We start from the raw sequence: 11,096 nt of genomic DNA on the forward strand, positions 1-11,096 counted from the left end.
CCAGGTGAGGGGTGGTGATGGGGGCTGAGAATACAGGGGCTGGATCCCTGCATCCTGGAGGCCTCTGTGTCAGACACTCTTATCAGTCGTATGCACCGCCTACTGAGCCCAGTTGGCCTGATGGTCTGGGAGAGGTCAGCTCTGGAAGGACATCTGGGGGCCTCTGTTGGGGTTACAGGTGCCCTGGAGGCTGAAAAGACACCTCCCTTGCCACTCGTCTTGGGTCAGGGCAGCTGTGGTGGCCTGTGGTATAGTGATCCATGCCTAGGCCATACTCTTGCAGTGGGACCAAGACAAACAGTGGACAGACCTGGAGGAGGGGAGGCTGGGTGTTGTCCATACCCTCAGATGCACAGAGGAGGCCTGGCATTGGGCCTGGGCATGGGACAGTGGGCAGAGGGGTGCTGGGCAGGTAAGGCTGGCTGCCTCCCAACGCACTGTCACCCAGCCTGGGGGAGGCCCTTCCTTCTCTTGGCCCCATACAATTCTAGGGACAATCAGGGATTCAGACCCGGGGCCTCCGGGGGAACAATGGGGCCCTTGAAGGCCCTCCCCCCTGCATTGTGCTTGGTGGTGAGAGGTGGCCCTGGATCGGGCTGGGATTCTGCCGGGTGTACACCCTTGGAGGCCACTGTCTGACCAGCCAGCAGGTGGAAGGGCACAGAGGGACTTGCATTTTCTGGCCTGAAAAAGGTAGGGTGCTGTCTAGAGGACCAACTGTGGGGTGGCTTGGGGCTGAGCAGTGTCACCCTGCCCTCTGGACCAGGGTTTCAGGCCTGGTCTAGCCTCTCCTGAAATGGTCTTTCCCTAGGAGATGACAGGTGCTGGGCCTGGCCAGGTGTCCCTTCATTCTGGGGGATCTGTCTCAAGCCCACTGTTCACAGGTGGGTCCTGACCAGCAGGGTCTCCTGGGGTCACAAGACCTGAGGGGGAGGCTGCTCAGGCCAGCTGGTCAGCAGGGAGAGAAGGGGTGTGCGCCCAGAACCCGCCCCCCCTGCCCCCCAGCAGCTGGGAACCCTTATGCTATGCGGGACTGACCGGCACACAGCAGGCAGCTGCAGTGTGTCCAGAGGCTGGAGCCTCAGGCTATTTGGGCCTGGGGGAAATCTGGGAGCCCCACCCCTATATGTGGGCAGTCAAGCCAGAATGGGTACACCTCCCTGCCCTCCACACCTGACCTGGCGCCAGCCAGCCTCTTCATGGCCTGGGATGGACTTCCCTTAAGTTTTTGTGGGTCCCAGGACCTCAGGTCTGGGCCCGGGGGACCAACAGAGAGTAGAACAGGCCCATGTCCTCCAGGAGGGACCCCAATATGCCACAGAAATGGTGAGTTGTCTTTGCCAGAGCAAGGATGGTGAGCAGGAGTTGGCAGAGGGCTTGGCAAGGGGCAGCAGCTGGTCCAGGAGTGGTCAGGGCTGCTGCACAGGGCATGGCTGCGCCTGCTCAGCGCCTGTGACTAGGTGGACATGGCAGGGGTCAGGGAGTGCAGAGAAAAAAGTGATCCATGTTCTGCGTTGAGAAAGGTGGCAATGTGCTGGCTGCGGTGGCTTTACCCAGGGCAGTTTGAGAGGTGGGGGTGAGGGGGTTAGGAGGAGTGGAGAGTGTGGGCACCCTGCAGGGGTGGGCAAGGGACTCTGCATTCCTATCCTGGGCCAGCAGTGCATGGGGAGTTCTGGAGGGGGCAAAGGACAGGCTGCTGGAGCTGTTAGGGCTGTGCCACCATGACTTGCTCCCCAGGCCCACGCCCACCACTCCTCCACCCTTTGAGGAGGAACTCCCTCACTTCCCAGTTCCAGCTACAGCTAAGAGGGGCTCCTGGGTCCTCAATGGGGTCTCTGCCCCCTCGGGTTCCTCGAAGCCCAGCTACCTGCACCGCATAGCCCTGGGATGCACCCATCCTCCCCAGAACTAGGTATCTTCACCTCCCTGCATTTGCTGAGCACGGTGAGGGCGCCTCTCCCTCCTGGTGTGGAGGGAGTAGCAATGCGTGTGGGTGTGCACACCTGTGAGTCAGAGTCCAGACATGGACGAGGCCAGCTCTGAAGGCCCTGGGAGGATGAGGGCTTTGACTGAGATCCCAGGCTCCCTGGGACCCACTTTGTCAGGGTCTGCAACCCTCCTTGGGCTGCTGAGGGTGGGAGTGGGTATTGGGGGTAGACTGTGATGTGCATAGGAGCTGCTGTGCAGTTGTAGAGGGTCCCCAGACCTGGAGTTTGGGTCCTGGCTGGCCAGGAAGTCTAGGCAAAATACAACTGGGACCTCCAGGATGGGAATTAAGTGTTCCAGGGAGGGACCTGGAAAGACTGAACCTCATGGGATCACCGCAGAGCTGACAAGGGGAGACCTGAGAGAAGAGCTAAGGTTGGGAGGTGGCGTGCAGCACCAGGCCTGTGCTCCCCAGGTCCCCTCGGGGGGTGGACGGGTGGGGGCCGGCTCTGGGCTCCAGCTAAGGCCTCAGCCTTGCAGGGCAGAGCCATCTTGAAGTATTCATGGTGCTCACCTGTGGATGAAGGCTGTTGGTAGCAGGTGCATGCAGGGTCCCTATGTCCTCATGGAGGGAAAGCGCTGCCTGAGACTCCTCATTCCACTGCCCGAAGGTTCCAAGGCCAGAGTCCCCCCCTCCCGCCACATGGCGAGCTGAGCCCTGGGGCCCTGCCCACAGCCCCACCTCAGCAGAGGAAAGTCCCACCCGCATGGCCCTAAGGGGTGCTGGGAGGAAGTGTGGCCAGAAATGGGAAGGAAATTGCTGGCCAGGCCATGGCCTGCTGCACTGCAGGATGGCGCTAGGCTGTCCCTGGCTCTCAGCCCTGCCTCCCCACCCCCACCTCCTAGAGCCTTTGTTCAGACCTGGGGATGGGGGGTACTCTCCAGGTCTGGACTGGGGTTAGCAAGCCAGCTGTCTCAGGATAGACCATCCTGAAGCCCACAGTCAGGCACCTCCCTCCAGGCTCTTGGTGGGGATGACCAGCCAGCTGTCATGGAGAACCCCTGTTTGTGCTCACACTGGCCCAGCAGTCATTGCTCCCAACACCCTTGCTGACCATTCAAGATCTGCCACCTCCCAGACCCAGGTTCTTTTTGCTCCTCCTCTCCCCCCACAAAAAAAAAACCTCATCCTGGATCTATGAGCAGCTCTTACCTACACTTGCTCTGATATAGAGTTTTGGGTGAGATTCCCTGTGAACAAAGGTCCCTGCAAACCTCCAGGGTCTGGATCCCTGAAGGGCCAGCAACCCCCCTTCCCGCTGGCCCAGCTGAGCCCTTGCTGGCCACAGCCGCCCAGCAGCACTGACAGCCCCGCTGCAGCCCAGAACAGGTCACCAGCCAAAGTCCATACTCCAAACCTGCAGCCTCCAGACAGACAAATATATGCCAGGTAGGGAGAAAAGATGGGGCGAGGGGGCTCAGAGTGATAGGCAGTAACTATTTCAATTAAGGTCTTTATTTTACAACACTGCGTAGCCCACACTTCCCTCAGATTTCCCATATTTCCTATGACCTTTTAAAAAATGTTTTAATTTATTTTTGTTAATCCTCACCTAAGGATATTTTTCCATTGATTTTTTTAGAGAGAGGGGAAGACAAGGAGGGAAAGGGAGAGGGAGAGAGACACATCGATTGGTTGCTTCCCACACAAGTCCAGACTAGAGTGGGGGTTCGAACCTGCAACCTAGGTATGTGCACTTGACCGGGAATCAAACCTGTGACCCTTCAGTGCACAGGCAAACACTCCAACTACTTTTCCACACCAGCCACACCAGTGCTTTCCCATGACCTTTTTATTATTATTATTATTATTATTATTAGTTAATCCTCACCTGAGGATATTTTTCCATTGATTTTTTTTTTTTTTTTTTTAAGGGAGAGTGGAAGAGAAAGACAGAGAAATATCGATGTGAGAGAAACACATTGATTGGTTGCCTCCAGCATGAGCCCCAACCAGGCCCGGGCTGGGAGGAGCCTGCAACCAAGGTAGGTAGGTGCCCTTGACCTGACTGGAATCGAACCCGAAACCCTTTGGTCCGTAGGCCAACACTCTATCAACTGAGCCAAACCGACTATGGCTCCCATGACCTTTGATGTCCCAGGTTTCCCCCATGAGGCATGTGGTCCTCACTTCCCTATCCCCAGGGCCCCACTGGGCATGCATATCTTGGGTCCCCTTGGTCCCTCAGAGCCCCTTGCCCGATGCCCTTGGCTCTGTCGGTGGTTGGGTATGATGGAGGAGCCCCTCCTGGAACTTGTCTTCTGTTGTCTCATGGTCGCCTGGGCTGAGGTTTTGGGGGCGAGGCAGCAAGGGCAGCCCTTCTCACACCATTGCAAGGCTCGTGCTCTCAACCTGGCTTTTCACTGCAGGTGGGTTCTGGTCCCCACATGAGATCACATTTGCAGGTTCTGCTCTCCCTTCCTGTTGTGCACTCTGGGCAGTTGCCCTTGAGGAATGGGGGGTTGGATGCGAACCCTGGAGGGCACAGTGCCTGCAAAAACTATTTAGAATTTCCTTTTCCCCATTTAGTTAGTTATTCAATAATTTGTGTCAGTAGGGACTCGTTTATTTTATACCTTGGTAATAATCTATAACTCAACCTATATTACTACTTTATCCACTCTTGCCCAAGTTGATCTGGTTTCAGACTCCCATGGGGAGCTCCTTCCATGAATTACTGTATCGCTTTGCCATACCCCTCGGCAGTGTATGTGTGTGTGGGAGGGGAGTGGGGGGGCATGTGCTAGCACTTCCTAACTCTAGCACCACCAGATGCTCCAGGAGAATTTCCTAAAGTGCTGGGACTGGTCCTCTGGATCCATGTGCCAGGTCAGGAGGCAGCACCAGCTGAAGGTGTGGATTTGAGGACTCCTGTGCATGTCACTAAGACCAGGGCAAGGGTCTTCCAGGCTAGAGCTGGGCACTGTCAGCCCCTGACTGTGGAATGACCACCTTGACTGCATGTGTGACACAGGTCCTGCACACACATGTATGAGCACATGGACGTGCATTGATCTCAAGAGCCAGAGCCTCTGCCCCTGCCTGAAGGCTGTCTGAGATTCCCCCATGGCACTGGGGGAACAGAGAGGTTCGCTCCTTCCCCTCCCACTGCTCAAGATGGCCCTTCAACTGACCACTGTAATCTGCCCTCTTCTTCTCTATACATCTGATCTCCATGGCCCTGACTGCATCATCCCTAAGCCCGCAGGGCAGGGTCTGACCCATGCCAAGCTGGAGCTAGTCTCAAAATCCCCCTGCCACAGGTCATGGGTGTGAGGGGAGTACTTCCACCACAGGGATTGCCAAATGAAACATGAAGGCTTTCCCCAGAGAACCAGTTGTTAATACTGACCCCCAAAGCACAAGTCAGGTCTGCCTGCACCCCGAGACTTCCTCCCACCATGTCTTGGGAGAGAGGAAAGAAGTGGGGGCTGCTCTGCCATCCCCTTTCTGGTTCCTGGGGGGTGGTGTGGGCCTTAGCCTCCTGTGGTGTGTCAGGTGAAGGTAGAACAGGTCCTAGAAGAGCAGAGGTTTCCATGAAGAACAGCCAGTCTCAGGCCTGAGGGATCCTCTGTGAGTCCCTTCCTGAGGCAGAGTGAGGGAGAAGGTGGCCCTGAAGGGACTGGCCTGCACCAGCCTGTACCTGAGTCTGCACACGCATGAGTATATGTGCACATGGGAGTGTGCATATCTGCATACACGTGTCTGAGTATTTGTATGTGTGTGTGATGACTGTGTGCATAAGTGTTTATAAGTGTGTGCACATGAGTGTGCATATCTGTGAGTTCATTGTACACCTGTATGCACATGTCTAAGTGTTTGCATGTGTGTAAGGTAACTGCGTGTACACGGGGTATTTTTTTATATGTGTACTCACGTGAGTGTGCATGTTGTCTGAGTATGGTTATACACCTGTATGCGTGTGTGTGTGTCTGAGTGAATGTGAGTGTGTGTCTGTGTTTATATTGCATATGTGTAGCTCTGAGGTGGGCTGTGCACACAGATGTAAGGAAATGGGGTCATTTCCCCAGGAACCCTGACTACCCCCTCTTCCTCCCCACCTCCCGCCAGGGAGAGGCCCAGCTGCATAAAGAGGGCCCGGAGCCCTGCTTGTCTCTGCCTCTCCATCCCACACCTGCCCACACTGCCTCCAGGCCTGTTCTAGGAGGGAGGGCCAGAAGAGTCGGGCACTCAGGGGTCTCCTTTCCCACACTATCCAAGAGCAGGTACTGGCCTTGGCTGTAGGGAAGGTGGGTGTTGGGAGCAGGTACTGGCCTTGGCTGTGGGGAAGGTGGGTGTTGGGAGCAGGTACTGGCCTTGGCTGTGGGGAAGGTGGGTGTTGGGAGGCACAGGGAGTTGGGGTTGTGTGGCCCTGCCCAAAGAGGCTCTTCTCTTGGGCACAGGCCCTCCCAGGGATCAGCTGGCATGAAAGGGGCATTGGTCTGGGATGTGGTGAGTGGCCTACGGCTGTTCTGAGTGTCACAGGTGCCTTATGGTCACTGTGTGCCTCAATGGACATGGTTCCATCTGCACAGATGCCTGGCCTAAACTACTCCCCACCCCACCCTCCTACAGCTGGGATTTCCCCACTGTGACTGCAGAGGACATGAGGGTACCCATGAGAGGGAGGAGCAGTCCGGAGAGTTGGGCAGCAGCCCCTGGTGCATCTGGACCAGAGGGAGGGCATGAAGGAGCCTGAGGGTCCTTTGCAGAGGCAGAGGGACCAGATTCCCCCGTGAGGGTGTGGGTTGGGGAGGGGTGTGCTGCTGGGAGCCTAGGGGCTCATGAGGCTGCCGAGTGAGTGGGGGATGGGAGATTAAACTGAGTGAGGCACTGGGGATGCTGGGCAAGTCGGGCACTCAGGGGTCTCCTCTCCCAGATTATCCAGGAGCAGGTCCTCCCGTGCTGGAAAAAGAACTTCATGCAGCTAAGTGCTGCTGGGGGCTGAGTGGGATGGGGGCCAAGCATGCATGACGGCTGAGGCTGTGCAGCCCCCACACTCTGAGTGAGGCTGGCCTCTGATTTCTAGGCGACCCCATGAAGTTGGCTCACCCAGTTGACTCCCTGTGGCTCTCAGGGCCTAGGGTGGGGTTCCCAGAGGTGAGGGGTGGGAGCACAGAACCAAGCTTTCGTGGGGAGCGCAGGAGGGACTGGCTGCACTCGAGGCCACTGGGACCTGGGGTCAGCAGGGGTGAGTGGTCCATGGAGCAACACAGCCTGTTGTCCATCTGCATGGGGTCTCTCCTTTGCCAACCCAGGCCCCACCTCTCTGTACACACCCTAGGGGCAGGGGCAAGAGGTGGGAGCAGAGCTCCTGGAGGGGCTGTTCCTTCAGCGGAAAGCAGCTGAGTTCCCCTCTGGGGCCCTGAACTGCCCCAGTGCTCCTCCTGGCCATGGGTTTAGCTCTAGTTCCCCAACCAGGGTTGAGCTCCCCTTTTAGTCCTCAGGTCCTGCCCACCCCCATCCCCACATCCCCTCCCACCCTCCTCTTTCCCAACCCCGGGTTGAGCTCAGCTGTGGCCCACAGGTCCCGCCCCGCGCCCCTATGACCAACATGAGCTGGAGCTTCCTGACGCGGCTGCTGGAGGAGATCCACCACCACTCCACGTTCGTGGGCAAGGTGTGGCTCACGGTGCTGGTGGTCTTCCGGATCGTGCTCACGGCCGTCGGAGGCGAGTCCATTTACTCGGATGAGCAGACCAAGTTCACCTGTAACACCAGGCAGCCGGGCTGCGACAACGTCTGCTATGACGCCTTCGCGCCCCTGTCCCACGTGCGCTTCTGGGTCTTCCAGATCGTAGTCATCTCCACGCCCTCGGTCATGTACCTCGGCTACGCCGTGCACCGCCTAGCCCGCGCTGCTAAGTACGAGCGCCGCCGTGCCCCGCGCCGCAAGCGGGGGCCCCGCGCGCCCCTACCGCTGCCCCCGTCGTCCCACCCCACCTGGCCCGAGCCCATCGACCTGGGAGAGGAGGAGCCCATGCTGAGCCTGGGCGAGGAAGATGAGGAGCCGGGGGCGGCAGAAGGCCTGGGCGCCGAGGACCAGGTGGAGGTTGCGAGCGCGGCCAAGGGCTTCGGTGGGGACGCCAAGGCGGCGGGGACCCCGAGCCCCAACGGGCCGCATGACGGGCGGCGGCGTATCCAGCGCGAGGGCCTGATGCGCGTGTACGTGGCCCAGTTGGTGGCGCGGGCCGCCTTCGAGGTGGCCTTCCTGGTGGGCCAGTACCTTCTGTACGGCTTCGAGGTGCCGCCTTTCTTCCCATGCAGCCGCCAGCCCTGCCCGCACGTCGTCGACTGCTTCGTATCGCGGCCCACGGAGAAGACGGTCTTCTTGCTGGTCATGTACGTGGTCAGCTGCCTCTGCCTGCTGCTAAACCTCTGCGAGATGGCGCACCTGGGCCTGGGCAGCGCAAAGGACGCCGTGCGCGCCCGTCGCCCCGCGCCCACCTCTCCCAGCCCCGCCCAGCGCCCGCTGCCCTGCCCGCTGCCCACCGCCCCGGCCGGCCTGGCCTACCCGCCCGACTACAGTCTGGTGGTGCGCGCGCGTGCCCATGACCAAGACCTGTCCAGCCCCGCACTGCGGACCTTGCGGGACGCGCGCGCGCTTGGGGACCGTGACCGCCCGCCCTGCCCCGGCCTCCCCGCGGCCACCCGGGGGCCCCCGAGGGCCGGCGCCTCGGCTTCCGGGTCAGGCAGTGCCACGTCGGGGGGCACGGGCGGGGACCAGAGCCGGCCGGGCGCCAAACTTAGGGCGGGCTCCGAGAAAGGCAGTGCCAGCAGCAGGGAGGGGAAGACCACCGTCTGGATCTGAGGCCCCGCCCCAGGGCTCGGTCCTCCCTTCACGCCGGCATCGGCTGGGGACTCTGGGATGAAGCTGGGTACTGGCCGCGCTGGACACAGAGCATCACCTGCCGTCTCCTCCTCCTCCTCTGCCCCTCCTCCTTCTCCTCGGCTGGCCGCTGTCTCCCTTGGGAAGGGCACTCTCTGCTCTGTATCACTACCCCTTCCCACCTGAGCCCTCTCTCTGTCCAGGGTAAGAGGGGAGGACGGGCCTGGCAACCACAAGGGTCCCCAGTTCTGGTCCGTAAATCCTGAGAAGTGTGCTGGACTGTGGCTAGGGCACTGCCCCCCCCCCACCCCCCATCGCCCCCTACAGAGCCACCTTGAGCCTCTCTGGCCCAGGTGCCCAGTCCTTCCCTCAGAGCTTCCCTGGGACCCGGCCAGCGCCTCAGGACAAGGTCTCTGAACAGAGGGTCCAGCCTCCTCCCTGCTCCCTGGCAGCAGCCCAGATATGACCCCAGAGGTGTCTGGCCTGGGCGTTCGGGGTACAATGCTGTCCCCACTCCCTGCAGCAGCCAATGTGGCTCCTTTCCCAGCACCTTCCCGTCCCCAACCCCCCGCCCCCGCCTCCAGCCCACATGCTGCTTCCTGCAGAACGGAAGCAATTCTGAGTCTTATTCCTACAATAGGGGAAACCGAGGCAGCCCGGAACTGTGTCTCCTTCCTCCTTGGCCCTCTGGGCACCAGCTCCTAAGCTGCCCACCCTTCATCCCGAGTGTGGGGCAGGCCTGCATCCTGCCCGGGGTCCCCGCCCAGACAGATGGGAGTGGATTAGGCCACGCCCTCTAGAGCTTCCGGCTGCCTGGCTGAGCCTGCCTTGCTACTGGGACCAACAGGGTTGGTGGTCAAGAGTTGCAGCTTTGGCCGTGTTGGGGGAAGGGGCTTAGGGGCTCCTGCCCAGGGCCTCTGCCCTGCAGCCCCCTTCCTAATTCAGACACAGCCTCCCAAATAAAAATCTAACTTTTGTTTATAACTGTATGTGTGATGTGTGTGTATGCACGGGTATGTATGTATGTGACATGTGTGCACATGTGCTGTGTACAAGCACATGCATGCATGTATCCATATGGTGTGTGCAAACATGTGTGCATGTCCATCACTGGCCTCCAGGTACACAGCTAAGCTCCAGGCTAGCCTGGAGAGCAGCTCCTGAGAGACAATGGGTGCAGTTCAGTGCCAGGCAGAGGCCAGGCGGGCCCCTCCAAGCACACGGATGATAAGAACAAAGAGCAGGCCAGGCTGGAACACTCAGAGCCAAGGTTGGCCTGTGGCTCAGGGACAGAGGGGCACTGCTGTCTCAGGGGAACTTGAATGAGGTGGCTTTGGTGAGGAGCAGAGGTGGGCAAGGGAGGTGGGGAAATCGGCTGCTGTCTGCAAGGAACCGCCTTGGTCTAGACTTCGGTGACCCAGCTGCCTTCCAGCCTCCCTCAGGCCCAGCTCAGGTCCTGATAACCTCTCCTGGCTGAAAACCCTTTCTTGGCTGCCCCGGGGGCCAAGCTCTGTTAACGTAAAAACATTCGAACCTGTAAAGAATTTTTGTGAGTTTATTTGAGCCAAACTGTCACCAATTGCCGGGAAGGAGAATCACAATGGATTGGGATAATGCTACGGAGAATGGTGGTTTTTCACCTTGTTTTATACCTTATATCAAAGGAGGAGACGTAAGTGGGTTACATGAAATCCATTGGTGATAGATTTGGGAGGCCAGAGGAAGCCAAGGGTCGGAGGAACCTATGGGATTGGATAAAAAGTAAAATGATAGACACATACTTCTTTTACTTGGGTGCAGGATAGTTAACAGCCAACAATTAACATGATAACAATAACAATGAAGGAATTTGTGGTCTCCCCCCTGGTGCCCAGGGTATTTGGTTGTGCTCTGAGCGGTCCAGAAAAAGGGAAGTTACAAGTTACTCTGACATTTCAATGATATGTTATCATAGATGCAATAAGACAATAAGCTCAGTTAAGGTAAAGCTTGACCTTGTCAGTGAAGATACCGGCCTAGGCGGTGACTACCCATCATAACTGCTTTTAGTTAAAGTTTAATTTCAGACCATCCTTTGTGGTTACTTTAGGTCTCTGAGTTTGCAAGATCGCCATGCAGGCCTCCCCTGAGCTTGTCAGGTAGCATGTGGCCCCTTTCGTCCACAGCTCCAAGTCGGGCTGAACCCTGACCCTAACCTCAGCCTGCGTCGTGTCAGATGCCAACTGTAAGCTGAGTCCCTCTTCTGTGTGGGGTCACTATCTGAGCACCGCCCCTAGGTGA

The 11,096-nt window shown here is 58.5% G+C and overlaps 1 protein-coding gene across 2 annotated transcripts; it reads left to right on the forward strand.

The window, feature by feature from the left end:
* The first annotated feature begins 629 nt into the window (after positions 1-629).
* Positions 630-9,757, forward strand: GJC2 (gap junction protein gamma 2). Of its 2 annotated transcripts, XM_080673884.1 has the most exons (3): positions 630-693; positions 7,515-8,152; positions 8,255-9,757. In XM_080673884.1, exons 2-3 carry the CDS (start codon positions 7,533-7,535, stop codon positions 8,796-8,798), a joined length of 1,164 nt encoding a protein of 387 aa, XP_080530010.1. In that variant the 5' UTR covers positions 630-693; positions 7,515-7,532; the 3' UTR covers positions 8,799-9,757. The 2 variants fall into 2 exon arrangements, with proteins under 2 accessions (XP_080530010.1, XP_080530009.1); XM_080673883.1 differs by having other exon boundaries at positions 7,515-9,757.
* Positions 9,758-11,096: the final 1,339 nt, after the last annotated feature.

This window comes from Plecotus auritus, assembly GCF_963455305.1.
Source record: "Plecotus auritus genome assembly, chromosome: 6".
In the NCBI taxonomy this organism is placed as follows: domain Eukaryota; kingdom Metazoa; phylum Chordata; class Mammalia; order Chiroptera; family Vespertilionidae; genus Plecotus; species Plecotus auritus.